Source organism: Nerophis ophidion, linkage group LG15, assembly GCF_033978795.1.
Source record: "Nerophis ophidion isolate RoL-2023_Sa linkage group LG15, RoL_Noph_v1.0, whole genome shotgun sequence".
NCBI lineage: Eukaryota > Metazoa > Chordata > Actinopteri > Syngnathiformes > Syngnathidae > Nerophis > Nerophis ophidion.
The window spans coordinates 34,609,515-34,627,867 of NC_084625.1; the positions used below are offsets into that span (position 1 = coordinate 34,609,515).

An 18,353-nucleotide genomic window follows, 5' to 3' on the forward strand; every position below is an offset into this window, starting at 1 on the left:
AACTACTTTGGCACGTGTTGCAGCCATTAAATTCTAAGTTAATTATTATTTGCAAAAAAAAAAAAAAAAGTTTGAGTTTGAACATCACATATGGCAGCACGGTGGAAGAGGGGTTAGTGCGTCTGCCTCACAATACGAAGGTCCTGAGTAGTCTTGGGTTCAATCCTGGGCTCGGGATCTGTGTGGAGTTTGCATGTTCTCCCCGTGACTGCGTGGGTTCCATCCGGTTACTCCGGCTTCCTCTCACTTCCAAAGACAGGCACCTGGGGATAGGTTGATTGGCAACACTAAATTGGCCCTAGTGTGTGAATGTGAGTGTTGTCAATCTGTGTTGGCCCGGCGATGAAGTAGTGACTTGTCCAGGCTGTAACCCGCCTTCCGCCCGATTGTAGCTGGGATAGGCACCAGCTCCTCCAAAGGGAATAAGCGGTAGGAAATGGATGGATGGAACATCAAACATCATGTCTTTGTAGTGCATTTAATTCAATATGGGTTGAAAAGGATTTGCAAATCATTGTATTCCGTTTATATTTACATCTAACAATTCCCCAACTCATATGGAAACGGGGATGTACATCAGGTTGGATGGGAAGCGTTGGTTTTCATCCAGGTTGTCGCTGTACATTGCTGTATACATTTTGGTGTAGTCTGGGAGGTGACCAAGAACACGATGGACACTGTCAGAACAACAGCATTCCTCTGTGGACAGAAGAGAACCTGCCAGACGGAAAACCATTTCCGTAGCAATCCACCAAGGTGGTTGAGCAGCCAGACGGAAGACAATGCCTAGTTAAGAGTTTGCCAAAAGGCACCTGTAAGACTCTCAGACTATCCATCCATCCATGAGAAACAACATTCTCTTATCTGATGAGACAACGATTGAACCCTTTGGCGTGAATGCCAAGCATCATGTTGGGAGGGAACCAGGGACCCCTAATCACCAGGCCAATACCATCCCTACATGGCAGTGGCAGCATCATGCTGTGGATATGTTTTTCTGCGGCAAGAACTGGGAGACAAGTCAGGATAGAAGGAAAGCTGAATGCAGCAATGTACAGAGACTTCCTGGATCAAAAATAATGCTTCCCAACCAACTGGATGGAGCTTGAGAAGTGTTGCAAAGAGAAATGGGCGCAACTGCCCAAAAATACACCTATCTTTGGGCTGAGCTTGTGGCATTGAATCCAAAAAGACTTGAGGCTGTAATTGCTATCAAAGATGCATCAACAAAGTATCAAGCAGAGGATGTGAATATACGTTTTTAGTATGATTACATTTTTAATTTTAAAAAAATCACACAAACCTTTTCAAATTGTCATTATGGGGGGACGTAGAGTTTTGAGGACAAAAAGTAAATTATTCCATTTTGGAATCAGACATGACAAATGTGGAAAAGGTTAGGCAATGTGAATACTTTACATTCAGATGCACTGCATGTACAACCTTAGGAAAATGTAAATTAAAAGCAAACACTGCGAGATGAACGTATGACAATTGGGCCACAATCCACAAACTTTGTATTTGTCACTCTGAATGGCTGAAGTATTATTCCTCCACTGCTAAAATGACTTGCTACGAAGCCAAAACAGTATAGAAATGGATGTTTATGAATTATAATTAGGAATCTCATTTTACCTGTCGGATTTTGTTCATACAGTAACTTTGTTTAATCAGGGATCTCAGCCAGGTAAAAAAAAATAATGAGGAATGGAAAATTATCAGCTGGAGGTCAAGGGGCCTATTTGCAGGTTCAGAGAGCATAACCCCAAGAATTGAAGAGATTTGACCATGTTTAAGATGCTTTTGAAGGCATTTTTTAGATATAAATTTTGTAAAAAAAGCAAGAAATATTTGTGGCGATAAGTTCGCTGATACATAAAGAAGGGCTGATTCGGTCATGTATTTACAACAAGGCAAGCAGCGAAATTCCACATTTTGGTCATCCTATACTAATAATTCTATTAGTTTACCGCACATGCAGACTCCACGATGGGATTCTTGTAAAAACTTTTCTTTTCGCTGCAATAATTCCATCAGGGTTTGTTGTTAGCTAAAGTTGTGTCAACTACATTGTGTGCATCTGCATGGCGGGCTTCCGAGTGCTTCATTAATTTGCTTGAATTGAAATGTCCTATGTGTCCAACCACTCAAAACTGTTATTTTGCAAAATGTGCATGTTGGTTGCGACTTGATGGCTGCTTGAGTTTGTAATATTGCCATATCGCCGACATGTTTGCTTTGTAGCGCAGTCTTGAGTCATTCATTGGTGCCTTGGTCAGTGGTTTCCGGTGGAGAAGAGGTGAAAAAGTAATCTGTGCTGCAACATTAGCATGCTAGTGGACTTATTGGCTTCTGTGCACTTTATTGATCGTATTTCTTACAATATTCTCAGTATGGTAGCAGAGCTCTAGGTACAAGTATACTCCTCCAGTACAAATACCTCCAAAAAGTGCTGTCGGCTTGTAAACATGGCTATATTAAGTGATTCTTTAGCGTACCACTAGATGGAGCCGGCTTACCATTACAGTTTGAGAATCATTGGGCCAGAAGAATCGTAGAATTCCGCTAAATTTCGGGTGTCTTGGATGTCTGTTTTATATGGCTGAAAATTAAAAGTTTCTATGCTAATCCATTGTTTGGTAAAATCGTTTCCAACAAATAATTTTGACACTTCCCCACGATAGATCAATTAAGTTGACACTTCCTGTGACTTCTTCAAGGTGAATTTCCAATAAAATAGTAATATATAAAAATTTGGAGGCAGAATCTTGAATGGCATGTCATGCCAATATTTCAGATGTGTTTGAGGAGCAACATGAGAAACATCACTGCGACAAAAATAAGTTGTGATTTTATAGGAAAACTTTGATCTACATAATGAGGATTTCAAAACTAAAATTAGAATATCAGTTTAGGAAAATAAGCCTTGCTTTTACTAGAATCAAATCAAATTACGAAAAAAGTTTCACCCAAAATATACAAATATTTTTTTTACTGTGACCCCAATATTTATTAGAAGTTACTCAACCATAACACTACTAAAACAATTAAATTGTTTCGAGCAGTAACGACAGCACTTAATTTCCGTATTTGTGATTTAAGTCAAAATAAAAGCACTGGAAACCAAATAAATACTTTTTTGAATATAGTTTTTTTTATTTATAATTTATAATAGGCAGATACAAAACTCTTAAAACTGTATCCAAAATGTGCAATAAATCACTGCTGATTAAAAAAAATAAAAAATACAAAAGGCCATCTACTTTCAAAAGTTGACAGCCAATGTTAACTGCTTTGAACTAGTGTGTGTCCTAATCACTCCTAATGCTATTTTGAACTGAACTATAGTTAAATTGCCAATTTGTGTTGCTCTCCAAAGACAACACGAGTCATCGTGTGTACATACACTAACATTGGCGCCATTCGAGTTTCCATTTTGTTAAATACAAGAAAGGCAATCATTTCTGTAAGCAGCACAAATGTGTAAAACACATGGACAAAGTCTTGTACCAATATATATTCATGTGAGAGGTCAACAAAACAAGAAAAAGACAGGCATTTCCAAAATATATTGTTGTAAACAATACCCTTCATTGAGATGCATGGGAAAGCAGTGATGCTTTAGCGTGTAACGGCTAATTCAAAACGTGTCAGCGGCCAGATCAAGCATCGTGGAATTGGACATCGAAGTCGTTAATGCTTTACAATGAATAAACAATGAATTGCAAATCATAACATTAAAAAAAACAAAACATTGATAAAAAAAAAACAACAACAAAAAACATCTTGAATTCACATTTCAATCACATCCACATTCATGTGCTCCTTCCTGGACAGGATGCTGGTTTATCGCCCTCTATGTCAGAAACATACGACACCAAACAAAATAGTTAGCATCGATGGTAACAAGAAAAACGGCTATTATGCGGACGGACCGTTATCGGCAGGATGTATAAAAAAAGAGTATCCAAGTGCAAAAAAAATTATTTCTTCAAATGTAGTTGGTTTTTCTACTTCTATTTCATTATTTTCATGTAGCCTCAATCCCCCAAGATGGCAAAAGTAATTAAAAATCAAAAAGATTCCAAAAAAGTCGTTCGCGCAGAAAGTCAAACTCTTGTTTAACAGAAAGAAAACATCTGCAGTCTAGTTTAGCATTACAATATTTCATTGCTATTAGGGATGTAACAATAAACAGTATTATTGCTAACTGTGGTAAAACTCTCAACGGTTAGTATTATCGCTTTAAATTTTGATAGCCGCACTTTGATAAACGTACAGACGAACTGGCACTAGCTTTAAAGCTAACATGAATTAGCGACATTTATGTCGTTCCTGATTAAAATATTACATACTCCAATCTAAATTTGTAAAAACACAAAACTGTCTGAGCAACTAAGCTATTCAATTGTGCACTTTAAGGCTAAAAGCTGTGCTCTTCGAGTGATTGGAATTTACTCAAAAGGAATATGACATTGAGATGTTTTTACGTTGCGTTCAAGGTCCAGTAACCAGAATAGGACACGAAAACGCCCACTAAAACAGTTATCAGTGAAATATAAGAAACAATAACATTACAAATTGTGGGCTTTCTAACAGTGGGTCTTTTTCTTTTAGCCATTTAAAAAAATCTAAATATTTTATGTGTATATTACTATTTTTTGAGCACATTCAAGAATACTGTGATAATGATAACTGTGATAATTTAAGCCCCAATAAACATGAAAATACATTTACTTATTGTTACATCCCTAATTGCTATACAACTCAAACCTTGGAAAGGCTTTTTAACGTGCAACCCCATTCAACTCCTGGTCCTCAGATACCAACGTTTTCAACTAACTAGGAATATGCACAAACAGCCTACCAAACTGATCTGAGGGTCTGTCTCCAAGTACTTTTAAGGACACTCGTGTCAAAAGAGATGCGCATAAATATTGTGAAAAACAATTCCTATCAATGTATCCATATAAAGCACTTGTGTAGTGAAGTATGTGCTTTTCCGTTTACTAAAGAGCAGGGGTCTCAAACTCAATTTACCCTGGGGGCTGCTGGAGGTAAGGTCTGGGTGAGAGGTTGGGGCGCATAAAGTACTGTATTCACTTCAGAATCACATTTTAGCCACATGACTACATTTTTCAACTACTTCTACCAGCAGCTAGTGACCCTGAGCTACTGGAGACCTTGAGTAAAATTCATATTTTGATACTGTTGAAATTGCTAGAGGATGGTCAGACACTTCAGCTTCCTTTAAGTTGCTCTTTGATTGGGCCAACAGTAGCCACTAAGGAACAGCAGGAGATAATTACTCAACATAGTCAGAAGAGGAAAACATAACTATCACAATGCAACATGTAGATAAATCCTACTCTATGTTAACTCAACATGTACTTTGAGCAACTCTCTGTAAAAAGGCGCCACAAAGCATGCTAAGAGTGTTTAGAGGTGGCTAAACTTACTTGTTAAGAGTTAGCACAGCTGTTTAGGATTCACCATAGTAGAAGATCCCCCATGTGTGATTGTAGTGTAATATATATATTAACCACAAGTGAGACCCCCGCTCTGAAGAAATTACAGGCTAACGTGAAACGTTATTCTTTTATCGTGCTAATGATGCTAAGCAGCTGTAGTGGAATTGACATAAGCTGGGACCTTGACATCAAGCCAACCCTGGCTTTACCAAATCCTTTCGCACAAGGCTCAAACTATTTCGAGGGATTCATTTGATCAGGGTCCAGGGCAGTGCCTGCATTAGAGACTAAAATACTTCCATACAGATTCGGGTCAAGTTGTGGTTTACCTTACAAAGTAAAATGTTTAACCTTCTACTGTGACATCTTTTCTTACTAAGGTTGACCATTGTAGCCTTTAAAACATACAAATAAGACTCATAAAAAGTGCAACAACTCTACCTGCTGTTTAGTTTTTAAGATATTCCCTTTTTTTTTAATACTTAAAAAATGACCTATTGTACTCATTTTTTATGTGTACCAATTAAAGACTAACATCTAAGGCATCAATTTATTGTCTTTGAGTCCAGAAGACAAAATGTGGACATTATAAATGGGGGTGAAAGTAGAAAAACTACTTTAGCATATAGTTGCATTCGTATTGTTTAATTTTTTTTCAGAACATTATTTTGCGATTACCAAGCAAGCAAAGTATCTCCCACTGAATTGTAGCTCAAAGCATGAACACATGGTTATTTCCAAAAACAACAACAAAAAATCCAGCATCATCAGTACCGTTTGACTTGCATAATATAGAATGGCTTCCACAGCCAGATACTAATTTAAAGCCTTTGTCGGTTAAATTCCGGACCAACGACCACTATGACGACTTGGACGTGTCCCACTTGTGACAGAGCATGACGTTCATGTTTCAGTGCTGTTTGATTTTGTCTTTCCTTATACATCTGTGTGCTTTCTCTGGTTCTACCTGAAAAACAAAGCATTTACCAGTTGACCATACTGAAGCACTAATTTGTAGCGTGTCATCTGTAGCGTGACAGTGTTGAGCAGATTAAATCTTGATGGAAATACATACAGCAATTTGCCAATAATCTGTTTGACTAAACAAATACAGAGTAACATAAACAACTGAACATGCTCTCTTTTGACAGTCCAATAAATTATGTTCACAATTGGTCATTCTCAAGGGAGTTGTGCAATAAGTGATGTTTTAGTTCAATGGTAAAGTCCTTAAATCACCAAATTAATCATGATATAGGTTGCATTCAGTAATGTGACTTTTAAACAGAAGTAAACAAAGTGGTGGGCCACAAAATCAACATGGCTACTTTGCCAAACACATGCAAACAGTGCGAAAACTATCGAAGTACGCAAGTGGTCTTGATCCTACCAATAAAAGCTGAGACAACCAAACAGTGCAAACTATGCAATGAAATCTTTGTCGAGTGATATCAAGGATTAGCCTTCACGTTCACAAACATGTCATTCTACACAACAAAACATGACATTTTCAAAAAGCAAAGATATCTGCAACTTCTCTGTGTGTGGCTCAGTCAAGGAAATCGTTATGAAGAGTAACCTGGCTAAAACACGCATTGTTTTTGCTCGGGTAACGTTGCATTTCATGATTTAACGTCGCGTTTACAGCCATGTCTTTTGCCTTAATTTTGTTGCGCCATTACATGTGTATTTTCCACCATCTTTGTCAAACTTAAACTATAGATCTCAATGTTGTGTATGTGCTGAAAGCTTGATTTACAATGCTGCTTTTGTTAAAAGCTTAACAATTTTAGGTTTTGCTCACATTTGATTTCTCTCTTATTTAGACTCATCGAGTTGGTTTACGAAACAATTGTAGCAAAAATGCGCTTTTAAAACTCTAAAATAAGATAAAATATAAATAATATCAAGAGGATAATTAAATGGGAAATACTAAACGTTAAAGTATATCAAACAAACCTTTACAAAGTGATTACTGCAAACTTGTGTGTTTCTTGTCTCTTCTCCCTCAGGACTGTATTGCATGCCACTTTTCTCATCGTAAAATCTTGACATATTTCGCCCTTCTTGATTACCTCTCAATAAATCTGAAGACATTTTTATTCTTTTCACGATTTATGTAGTTCCAACAGCCGAAAATAACAAGTTTAGGGCATTATTCTTCGAGAAAGGCAAAATGCTACCCAGAATGCTATGACAACAGACGCTTGCTGACCCACCACTTTGAGCCTCGCATAGTTAATGAGCCGGACGCAACACCAGGTGAATACAACCTATACTTCAATCTATAATCGTGAAAATGATTGTTTTCTCTCCTAATACTCCCATGTAATAGATGGCTAACGTCAGCGCTTCATTGGGCAACTTGTGATGGTTTGTGTTGTGTTGTGTTGACCTCTAGACCAGAGCCTCCATGTAGAACCAATTATCTCAAATTGTTACTTGTCTGTAAACCTTGTGGACGCTTAACTGAACACAAAAGTGCAAAACTGCCAGAACTTCTGTGTGCCCTCAGTAGTGCTTCTCCTGCAGGTAATCTTTCATCTTGTTGGGTAAGGGCAGTTTCTGAATCAAGTCTATCCTTGTGTATTGTCTAATGACAAAGCGACAAAGGTACTGAAGGGAGCGCACTTGCATAAAACGAGATACAGGGTTAGTTAGTCTGACAGGGTAGGTTGCAGACCCTGGTAAGCGAGACCTTGAGTAACAAAAAGCACCATTCTCAGAGTCTTTTATAGAATGTTCAATTAGGTCCACAATAGACGTGTGTCCCTCCACGTCCGGCTGCTCATAAAAGCTAAAGCGTCCATTAGAGTGTTCGATGCGGGTGTGAAGCGTTTTGCCCTGGGACCTGAAACTCAGGCTGAGCAAGTACCTGTCGTCCGAACTGTCTCTGACCAAAAACGAGCCATCGGCTAAATTTATTAGTTTTTCCTCTGCCTCCCAGCGTGTGATAGGGCCCCAGTACCAGCCCTGCCTCGCTAACTTCTTCAGCTCCTCTGTCAGGCTGGTCACCACCATGGGCCCGCTGCTTTGGACAGAATCGTACACTCGGCTGACCCCAGGAGCTGAATTCGGGTCAAAGTTGAGGTGCTGTCTAACTCTCTCAGCAACTTGACTGTCTGAAGAGCTGAAGCCTGAAAAAGTCCTGGGGATATGCCCATTACTGGTCATGGGAGGCAAAAGGGGAGAGAGAGGAGGCGGGACCTCTCCTCTTGAGCTTTGGAGCATTAAGCGAGCAGAACCGATAAGAAGACTATTAACTGAGGTTTCCATAAAAAGATCTGGAGGCAAAGAGCCCACCATTTCATGTTCCTCGTGTCCCTGGTCCACCAGAGGGGACCCAATTTCTGCCTCAGCCACCATCTCCATAGGAGAGGAGCTGTCCAGACAGAAGGAGTGAGACCCTTCTGGGTACATTCCCTCATCTAAAGGCAGTGTGTACTGGATGTAGTCTTGGGGCGTCAACCCCATCACCACAGGCACGTCATTATCAATATTTAAATGCAGCTCACCATTTTGGGACTGTTTCAAGGATTCGGCTTGGTCCTGAAAGAGCGCATCCATCTGAAAATTGCTGAATTCCTTTCGGAGTCCATTTAAGTTGGGGCTAGGGCTTGGAGAGTGAACCATGGCTTTAACTTTGACCTCCATCTTAATACAGCCGTCATCAGAGTTGACTGGCCGAAGAGGCCATGGTGAGGGGCTGTAGTGGTGACTCCTTAACGATGCAGATCTCAGCGGTCTCTGGGCTTTCACCTCGTTGAAGCTAATGGGCACAGATGAGGAGGAGAAGGTGTCCTCATCGTCCGCTGACCCTGTGTTGGAGGACCCAGCTTTGCCCTTTACTTTCTGTTTTGCAGATAACCTTCTCTTCAGTGATCCCATCAGGGTCTCGCTCTTTGAGCGGTTTTTACTCTGGACACATTTGTCCTCCTCGCCACCCAGCTTGGAAACCGATAAGTCTTTGGTGTAGCAGCCACCAAAAAGTGACTCGTCCTTAGAGAAGTCTGTGGTCACTGCGGGCTGTTGGAGCATGACAAAGTCGCCCTCCTCTTTGCCCTTTATGCTCAGGGACTTCCGAATGGTCTTAAGGCTTATCTTCTTCATTCTGATGGCGCCCTCCTCCAAAGCGGGGGCATGAGATGTTTCTCCTTGTTCCCTGATGAAAGTACTATCCACAGTATCCTCCCATCAGGTCGCACAAAAGTCATGCATACAGTGGAGCACCTAAACCCTTCAAAAAGGAAAAAAATGCAGACAGTGAAACATTATTACAGTATAAATGAACGGTTGGAGCTGACCACATTGTACACTTCGGGACATTTAGTTTTTTCCCTCTCATACATTTTGATATGATTGACCTTTTGACCAAAAAATATATAAAAAATGTTCAAACTTAAGATTTATGATGCATTATCTAATAAGGAAACACAGATAGTAGTTATAAATCCAACAATATCCAACCTGATGGGATTCAAATATAACACAAACTGCACACAGATTTTTGGTACTTTGTTTACATAGCGACAGCTTGCTGATCAAGCTGACATTTTTGTAGCCCACAGAGAAGCCTATAAAAACATATTTAATAAGGAATTGGATATTCAATATCGCTATTTTATGTTTTTAACACAAATGCATCCATCGTTCTCATGTGCTTACTCAACACATTATAAATATAATATTTAGGGGTGTAACGATTCATTTTTATAACGATTTGATTGAGAATTTATAATTGCTGATAAAATTCAGAGATTTTTTTTTTTTTAAATAAACCAGTGTGACTCTGAAGTAAATACTGGATACAAGGCGTTTGTGATACATCGATTTTATTCATACATTTTCACTTTTTTAATATTTTTATTCTACTCTTGCCACAGACCTTCCATAGCTTACTACCTTAGCGGCACTAGCCAAACAGTTTATGCTAGTGCTAACAAGAGCGAGACCTGTGTTCCAAAGAAAAGTATTGTCAGTACTTTAGTTTTGCGTCAACAGGCGTGGAACAAATGACTACACATGGCAAAGTTTATTTAAAAAAGGCAGCACAATTAATTTATTCTAGCACCTAAACCCGAAATGCAACTATTTACGAGGCAAACAAAACCGTCAAACAAACGAAGAGCAATGGTGGATTCATTTGCCCAAGTTATGTATGATGATACCATGTATGACGTGAAAGAAGCACAATGCACAGCGCAATCACTAAAGCAGTTGCTCTCAAAGCCCTTGACATAGTGAAAGCCATGAGCTACATCTTAAAGATACATTTAAACCAGTGTGGGTGGCACTGGGAGAAGGTGGGTAAAATGTATATCCCAAGGATACAAGCAGTCAATAAGATGACGAAAGCGGCGATGGAACCTGGAACCCTCAAGGTGCTGGCTACTGGACACTGCATATGGAGTTAGATAGTACTTTATTTATTCCTCCAGTTTCCTATATTCCTGTTATTTCTTGTAAGGGAATTTCGTTTACAAATAAGTGATAAACAACAATTAGTGGCAAATGCATTCACATTTTATTTGAATAAAGTGCAACCAACATTTTAGGAGGAAACATTTCCTGCTCTTATTCTCAATATTTAAGCAACTTTCCATAAAACTACAGTAACCGACATCTACCTGCTATATAATATTACCCGACCTGGCCATACAGTATCGGTTGTCCGCCCTGAAATCGAAGCATGTATGCCCCCTAACTCATGTTAATGATGTTGGCCGCTTGCTTCCTAATTTCCATAGCCTCCTTGATCCATCTCTTGTATTAATTTTTTTCTGATGAAATTACTTTTCCATGCCTGCCAGTTGTTGTGTTCCGGAAGTAGGTGCATTCCCGTATGTTGTAACTTATGGGTTATAGCGTTCATGTGATGATTATTCATAATTTGCATGTTTGATTTAATTGCTGATAAGCTTATCTATTAGTGTTTACAGTTAAAAAGTTAAAAGGGAATTGATTTGATTTATACATGTATTTGATATTGATTATTTGAGAAACACTGACACTGGATTGAGTTGTTTTCTACTATGTTATAGCCTAAAAAAGGGGTAACTAAATTACTGCATGTTCCACAATTCATTGCGGCAAACCGGATATTAAAGGCCTACTGAAATTAGATTTTCTTATTCAAACGGGGATAGCAGGTCCATTCTGTGTGTCATACTTGATCATTTCGCGATATTGCCATATTTTTGCTGAAAGGATTTAGTAGAGAACATCCACGATAAAGTTCGCAACTAGAGAAAAGCCCTGCCTCTACCGGAAGTCGCAGACGAGGACGTCACATGTTGATGGCTCCTCATATATTCACATTGATTTTAATGGGAGCCTCCAACAAAAACAGCTATTCGGACCGAGAAAACGACAATTTCTCCATTAATTTGAGCGAGGATGAAAGATTTGTGTTTGAGGATATTGATAGCGACGGACTAGAAAAAAAAAAAAAGTTTAAAAAAACCAAACGCGATTGCAATCGCGTTGCATTGAGACGGATTCATTTGTTTTTAGAGACATTTTCTAGGATAATTCTGGGATATCCCTTATCTTTCTATTGTGTTGCTAGTGTTTTAGTGAGTTTAACAGTACCTGATAGTCGGAAGTGTACGCCCACTGCCGGGTGTTGACGCGCAGTGTCTCGGGGAAGTCGACGGCAGCTGTACGGGAGGCAGAAGCTCAGCTGATATCCGGTAAGTGGCGACTTTTTAACCACAATTTTCTCACCGAAACCTGCTGGTTGACATGTAATCGCTGTGATCCATACTAAAGTTTCACCTCCGGGAATTTTAAACAAGGAATCACCGTGTGATTATCAGGTACTGTTAAACTCACTAAAACACTAGCAACACAATAGAAACATAAGGGATTTCCCAGAATTATCCTAGTAAATGTCTCTAAAAACATATGAATCCGTCTCAGTGTGTGGCTAAAGGCTAAAGCTTCCCAACTTCGTCTTTCTACTTTGACTTCTCCTATATTAATTGAACAAATTGCAAAAGATTCAGCAACACAGATGTCCAAAATACTGTGTAATTATGCTGTTAAAGCAGACGACTTTTAGCTGTGTGTATACGCAGCGCTCATATTCATAACAGCCCGTGACGTCACGCATACACATCATCATTACGCGACGTTTTCAAGAAAAAAGTCCCGGGAAATTTAAAATTGCAATTTAGTAAACTAAAAAGGCCGTATTGGCATGTGTTGCAATGTTAATATTTCATCATTGATATATAAACTATCAGACTGTGTGGTGGGTAGTAGTGGGTTTCAGTAGGCCTTTAAGAAAGACTGGGACCAGGTGTATTGTTGTTGACGAGATTGTGAATGAATGGACGACAGATAACAAGATAAAAGGATTGTTTTGTACTGTTGGTATCGCCATTTTTTTCACATATAAAAGTACAACTTTATTTACACATTTTCGACGTCCTGTCCAATACTTGATCGTAGTTAATCTACATTTTTTGGTGCTGAAACCAGGGAAGAATCACAGAACTGTTTACCGGCCGAGATGGACTTGTCAGGTCGTGCATAGTCTGCACTCCCTCAGGGATTTTGGTAAGAAGACCTATTCAATTACTGTACTGTTTTGAGATTTAGATGAACGTAGTTCATGGGGGGAGGATGTTGTAATTTATGGGTTATATCGTTCATGTGATGATCATTCATAATTTGCATGTTTGATATAATTTCTGATAAGCTAATCTATTATTGTTTACAATTAAAGAGTTAAAAGGGAATTGATTTGATTTATACATGTATTTGATATTGATTATTTGAGAAACACCGTAACTTGCTACGCGGTCACTTCCCTTGTGTAGGTCGCGTCCTGTGTGACTTAAAGTTGAGTTGTGGCTTTATATTATCATGTTGTGGCTATTGCACTCGTGCTGTAGCTGACAGTTTATGTGGTAATTAATGATAGTCTTTTGCATTTGTTATGACTTTTCTCGACCACTGTCGTCATCTGCCATTTTTGTTTTGATGACACCGCGGACGAGTAAGCAGACTTACTGGTTAACGTCCCAGTCACAGAAAGTCTGCCATTCTTAAATCTAATGTTTTCCTTTTTTAATATCGATAAAATGTATCAATTATTTTTTTAAACAATCTTGAATCGCAACGTATCTTCCGCAAGGCAAACTATGATGTAGATAGATCAGTGGTTCCTAACCTGGGTTCGATCGAACACTAGGGCTTCTGTGAGTCGGCCTCAGGGGTTCGGCGGAGGTCAAGACACACCCGACTCATCGTGTAAATATAAACTTCTTCCTATCGCCATATTATGGATACCCCCAAACAATGTTCCCTTTAATTTTCCATCTGATTCGCAGGTGTGTAATTTGTTGTGAGTTCATGCACTGTGTTGGTTTTGTTCTTTGAACAAGATGATGTTCATGCACGGTGCATTTTGTGCACCAGTAAATAAAACATAACTTTGTCTTGAATTTGAGGAAAAAAAACATTTTATTTTTCACTATAGAAGGGTTCAGTGAATGCGCATATGAAACTGGAGGGGTTTGGTACCTCCAACAAGGTTAAGAACCACTGAGATAGATCTAATAAATATAAATCGATACATTACTTAATCGTTACACCCTTATTAAGATTTATGTCCATCTAGGGCTGGGCGATATATCACGGGTTTGTCTGTGCGATATAGAAAATGACTATATCGTGATGTTCGAGTATACGTTCTCACGCAGTCGTTTTTAGCTGTGGGCATTATACTACTGCCTTTTCCCACTCCTTCTTGTGTCTCCTTCTCACAGAGTGTAAGCGCAACTTCTTACACATGTCACATACTGTCACGTCATACGTCACATAAGTATACGCCCTCGCGGAGCAGAGAGGTAGCAGACTGGGTAATGTTAGCTGTGATGCTAGCAAAGCCGTGCGAGTGGTAATACGTGAGAAAGATGGTGCGAATTTGGTAACAAATGAAGGAAGAATTAATTCCCAAGAAAAAAAGCATGGGGTCCATCGTCTGGCGGCGGTTTGGCTTCAAGTGGGAAGATGTCGAATAGACAACCTTAATTTGTCAAGTGTGGGGCACAAGCGCTGCTACCAAAAGTAGCATTACCGCTAATATGTAGCATCATTTGAAAAGTCACCTGCTAATAACTGTTTAATAAATACAGTTTTGGTCAATTGACTTAGTTGTGATTTCCTTCTCTGCATGAAAGTTTAAAGGCCTACTGAAATGAGATTTTCTTATTTAAACGGGGATAGCAGGTCCATTCTATGTGTCATACTTGATCATTTTGCGATATTGCCATATTTTTGCTGAAAGGATTTAGTAGAGAACATCCACGATAAAGTTCACAACTGGAGAAAAGCCCTGCCTCTACCGGAAGTCGCAGACGATGAGGTCACATGTTGATGGCTCCTCATATATTCACATTGATTTTAATGGGAGCCTCCAACAAAAACAGCAATTCGGACCGAGAAAACGACAATTTCCCCATTAGTTTGAGCGAGGATAAAAGATTTGTGTTAGAGGATATTGATAACGACGGACTAGGAAAAAAAAAAAAAAAAAACGTGATTGCAATCGCGTTGCATTGAGACGGATTCATATGTTTTTAGAGACATTTACTAGGATAATTCTGAATCCCTTATCTTTCTATTGTGTTGCTAGTGTTTTAGTGAGTTTAACAGTACCTGATAGTCGGAAGTGTACGTCCACGGCCGGGTGTTGACGCGCAGTGTCTTGGGGAAGTCGACGGCAGCTGTACGGGAGGCACAAGCTCAGCTGATATCCGGTAAGTGCGACTTTTTAACCACAATTTTCTCACCGAAACCTGCTGGTTGACATGTAGTCAGGATCCATGTCCGCTCTGATCCATAGTATGGTTTCAACTCCGTGAATTTTAAACAAGGAATCACCGTGTGTTTGTGTGGTTAAATGCTAAAGTTTCCCAACTCTGTCTTTCTACTTTGACTTCTCCAGTATTAATTGAACAAACTGCAAAAGATTCAGCAACACAGATCTCCAAAATACTGTGTAATTATGCCGTTAAAGCAGACGACTTTTAACTGTGTGTGTCAGTGTTAATTTTGACAGCAAAATTTGATTTAGTTTTAGTCATAGTCTTTTGACTAAAATGTAATTTAGTTTTAGTCATAATTTAGTTATTTAAATTGTTTTAGTTTTAGTCTAGTTTTAGTTGACGAAATATCAAAAGATTATAGTCAACGAAAACTACAGTAGATTTAGTCGACTAAAGGGTAATATGTAAACTTTCCCTTCAATTTCTGAAAGTCAAAGCAAAACAGCGGAAAAATCACCGATACAAGTCGTATTTTGATGAAAATCATGTCTCAAATTTAGTATTTCACGAGTAAGCCGTGTAATAAAAACGGGATAACGTCGAGTGAGTTATATGTTGTGGAAAATGCTTACCTGTGTGTGGATTTCGGGGTGATTCGACTGTGAATGTCACTTCAAGTGTGTTGTGATTTTCCCCGTAATCATCGCGCTGCATTTCTTACACTGCGTCTTGTTATCTTTGACGTCAAATATAAAATTTCCCCATATGTCCTCTCTCCTCTTCCTACCCGGCGTTGACATGTTGTCTTCTGCAGCGCATTCCCGGGTCAGTCTCAAACGCAAACTACGTTTACGTAACTTCCTTACCACGTCGCTCTGATTGGTTCGCTTCCCAAATCCTCCTGCCTCGTCTCTGGCAGACATTTTCGTCTTGTTTTTATTCGTTGACGAATATGTCAATACACCTCGTCATCGTCTTAGTCCACGTAAATTCTTTTTTATTTAGTTATTGTCTCGTTTTAGTCAGAAAAAAAAAGGTTGTTGACGATAACTATGCCGACAATTTTTCGTCAACAAAATTAACACTGGTGTGTGCAGCGCTCATATTCATAACAGCCCGTGACGTCACACGTACACGTCATCATTACGCGACGTTTTCAAGAAAAAAGTCCCGTGAAATTTAAAATTGCAATTTAGTAAACTAAAAAGGCCGTATTGGCATGTGTTGCAATGTTAATATTTCATCATTGATATATAAACTACCAGACTGCGTGGTGGGTAGTAGTGGGTTTCAGTAGGCCTTTAAAAGCGGCATATATTAATGCAGTATGAAGAAGAATGTTTTAATGTAGACACATAGAATCATCATACTACTGTGATTTTATGTATCAAGTGTTAATTCAAGGCTAAGACAAAATATCGAGATACATATTGTGTATCGAGATATTAAAAAAAGGCCATATAGCCCAGTCCTATGTCCATCCATTCATTTGTCTTCAGCAATTAAATGTAATCTACATGCTCAGACTCTCTACAAACTATTTAACATCAACATAAGGACTTGGCACTGAAAAAAAGATAGATATCTCCTGGCTGATTACTCACCATTATGAGCAGGAAAATGGTGACTAGACTTGCCTGGAGGGGTCAAGTTCCACTTACACCACCTATCATTGGATGCGTTCAAAAACAAACAAAGGGAATATTGTTAGCATAGTGTTATAACTTGATGATTTAACCTACCATCTTGTCACAGTGCGTTAATAACGTGAGATAACAGCGAGTAGTTTATACGACCATGCCCATTGACAGTGCCTATTGTGGAACTAGAAACTAGCCTAGCCTAGCACGGCCTACGCATTTAGCTAAGTCACACATGACATTGAGGGTGGTAAATAAATACCAATAAGGCAGCTTAATCAAAATTAGGAAAAAAAAACATTGCTTGGTTGCTAAATAAAGCGTGTCAATACAAGACACAGCTCAAACGACACAAGGTAGCAATAATGCTAGCAAGTCTGCTCACAAGAGTCCATGATTAACCTAAACGGCTTACGTTTTCAAATATCCCCACAATAATCCCGAGCCTGCGGTGGTGATGAACAAACCTGAATTCGTATGAAAGGGTACATAAAAAGGCTCGGTCTCTCATCTTTGTCGGATAACGACAGGTAGCTTAGCTAACGTTAGCTACCTAGTTGTTGTCGCAAACATGTAACGTTACCTTGCCGTTGTTCTGCCTTCGAGGGAACAGGGAAAGCGTCCGCGTTTACATCTTCAGGGTCGGTACTTGTTTAAAAGGTGAAGCTAGTCCGACACACTCCCGAATAAGTTGACACCTTTGTGAGTGACAATAGGTTAGCACACTTGAGGAGCTCACGGCCTCTTCCTTTGTTGCCTGTTGAGCTGCTGAGGCTGGCAGGCAGTGAATGCAACACATTGGCGCTTCATTCACTTTATACATAGTTTAATTAAATGAAGAAAAAAACATTTGTCAAACATTTAAGACAACCGCTAATGAAGGTTAATTGGTGTCTTTATGACGAAATAATTAAATTTTAGCTTTTAAATTTTGCGAACTGTTTTTTTTTAATTCAATTGCATTGAATAAAAAAGTGAATTTTGAGTTTTGAACAACCAATATGTCTTTACCAGTGGGTCTTAACCTTGTTGGAGGTACCAAACCCCACCAGTTTCATATACGCATTCACCGAACCTCTTTAGTTAAGAAAAAAATGTTTGTTTTTTCAAATTCACAACAAAGTTATATGTTTTTGGTAACACTTTAGTATGGGGAACATATTCTAAGTAACAACGACTTAATTTAGAGTTATTTGGACACTACGGGGGCATATTCTAAGTAATAAAGACTTAATTCGGAGTTATTTGGTTAGGGTTAGTGTCAGGGTTAGAGGGTGAGGGTTATTATAGAGCCAGGCTGAATAAGGCATTAATAAGTACTTATTAATGACTAGTTAAGAGCCAATATGTTACTAATTTGCATGTTAATAAGCAACTAATTAATGGTGAATATGTTCCCCATACTAAAGTGTGACAATGTTTTTTTTTTACTGGTGCACAAAATGAACCGTGCATGAACATCA

At 38.9% G+C, this 18,353-nt stretch overlaps 1 protein-coding gene across 2 annotated transcripts; it reads right to left on the reverse strand.

Moving 5' to 3' along the window:
* Positions 1-3,132: 3,132 nt before the first annotated feature.
* Positions 3,133-17,675, reverse strand: LOC133569604 (suppressor of cytokine signaling 6). 2 transcript variants are annotated; one of them, XM_061922063.1, is made up of 3 exons: positions 17,474-17,675; positions 16,855-16,916; positions 3,133-9,701 (listed from the first exon to the last, which is right to left on the reverse strand). In XM_061922063.1, the coding sequence occupies exon 3, from the start codon at positions 9,579-9,581 to the stop codon at positions 7,983-7,985; it is 1,599 nt and encodes a 532-aa protein (XP_061778047.1). In that variant the 5' UTR covers positions 9,582-9,701; positions 16,855-16,916; positions 17,474-17,675; the 3' UTR covers positions 3,133-7,982. The 2 variants fall into 2 exon arrangements, with proteins under 2 accessions (XP_061778047.1, XP_061778046.1); XM_061922062.1 differs by having other exon boundaries at positions 3,133-9,708.
* Positions 17,676-18,353: the final 678 nt, after the last annotated feature.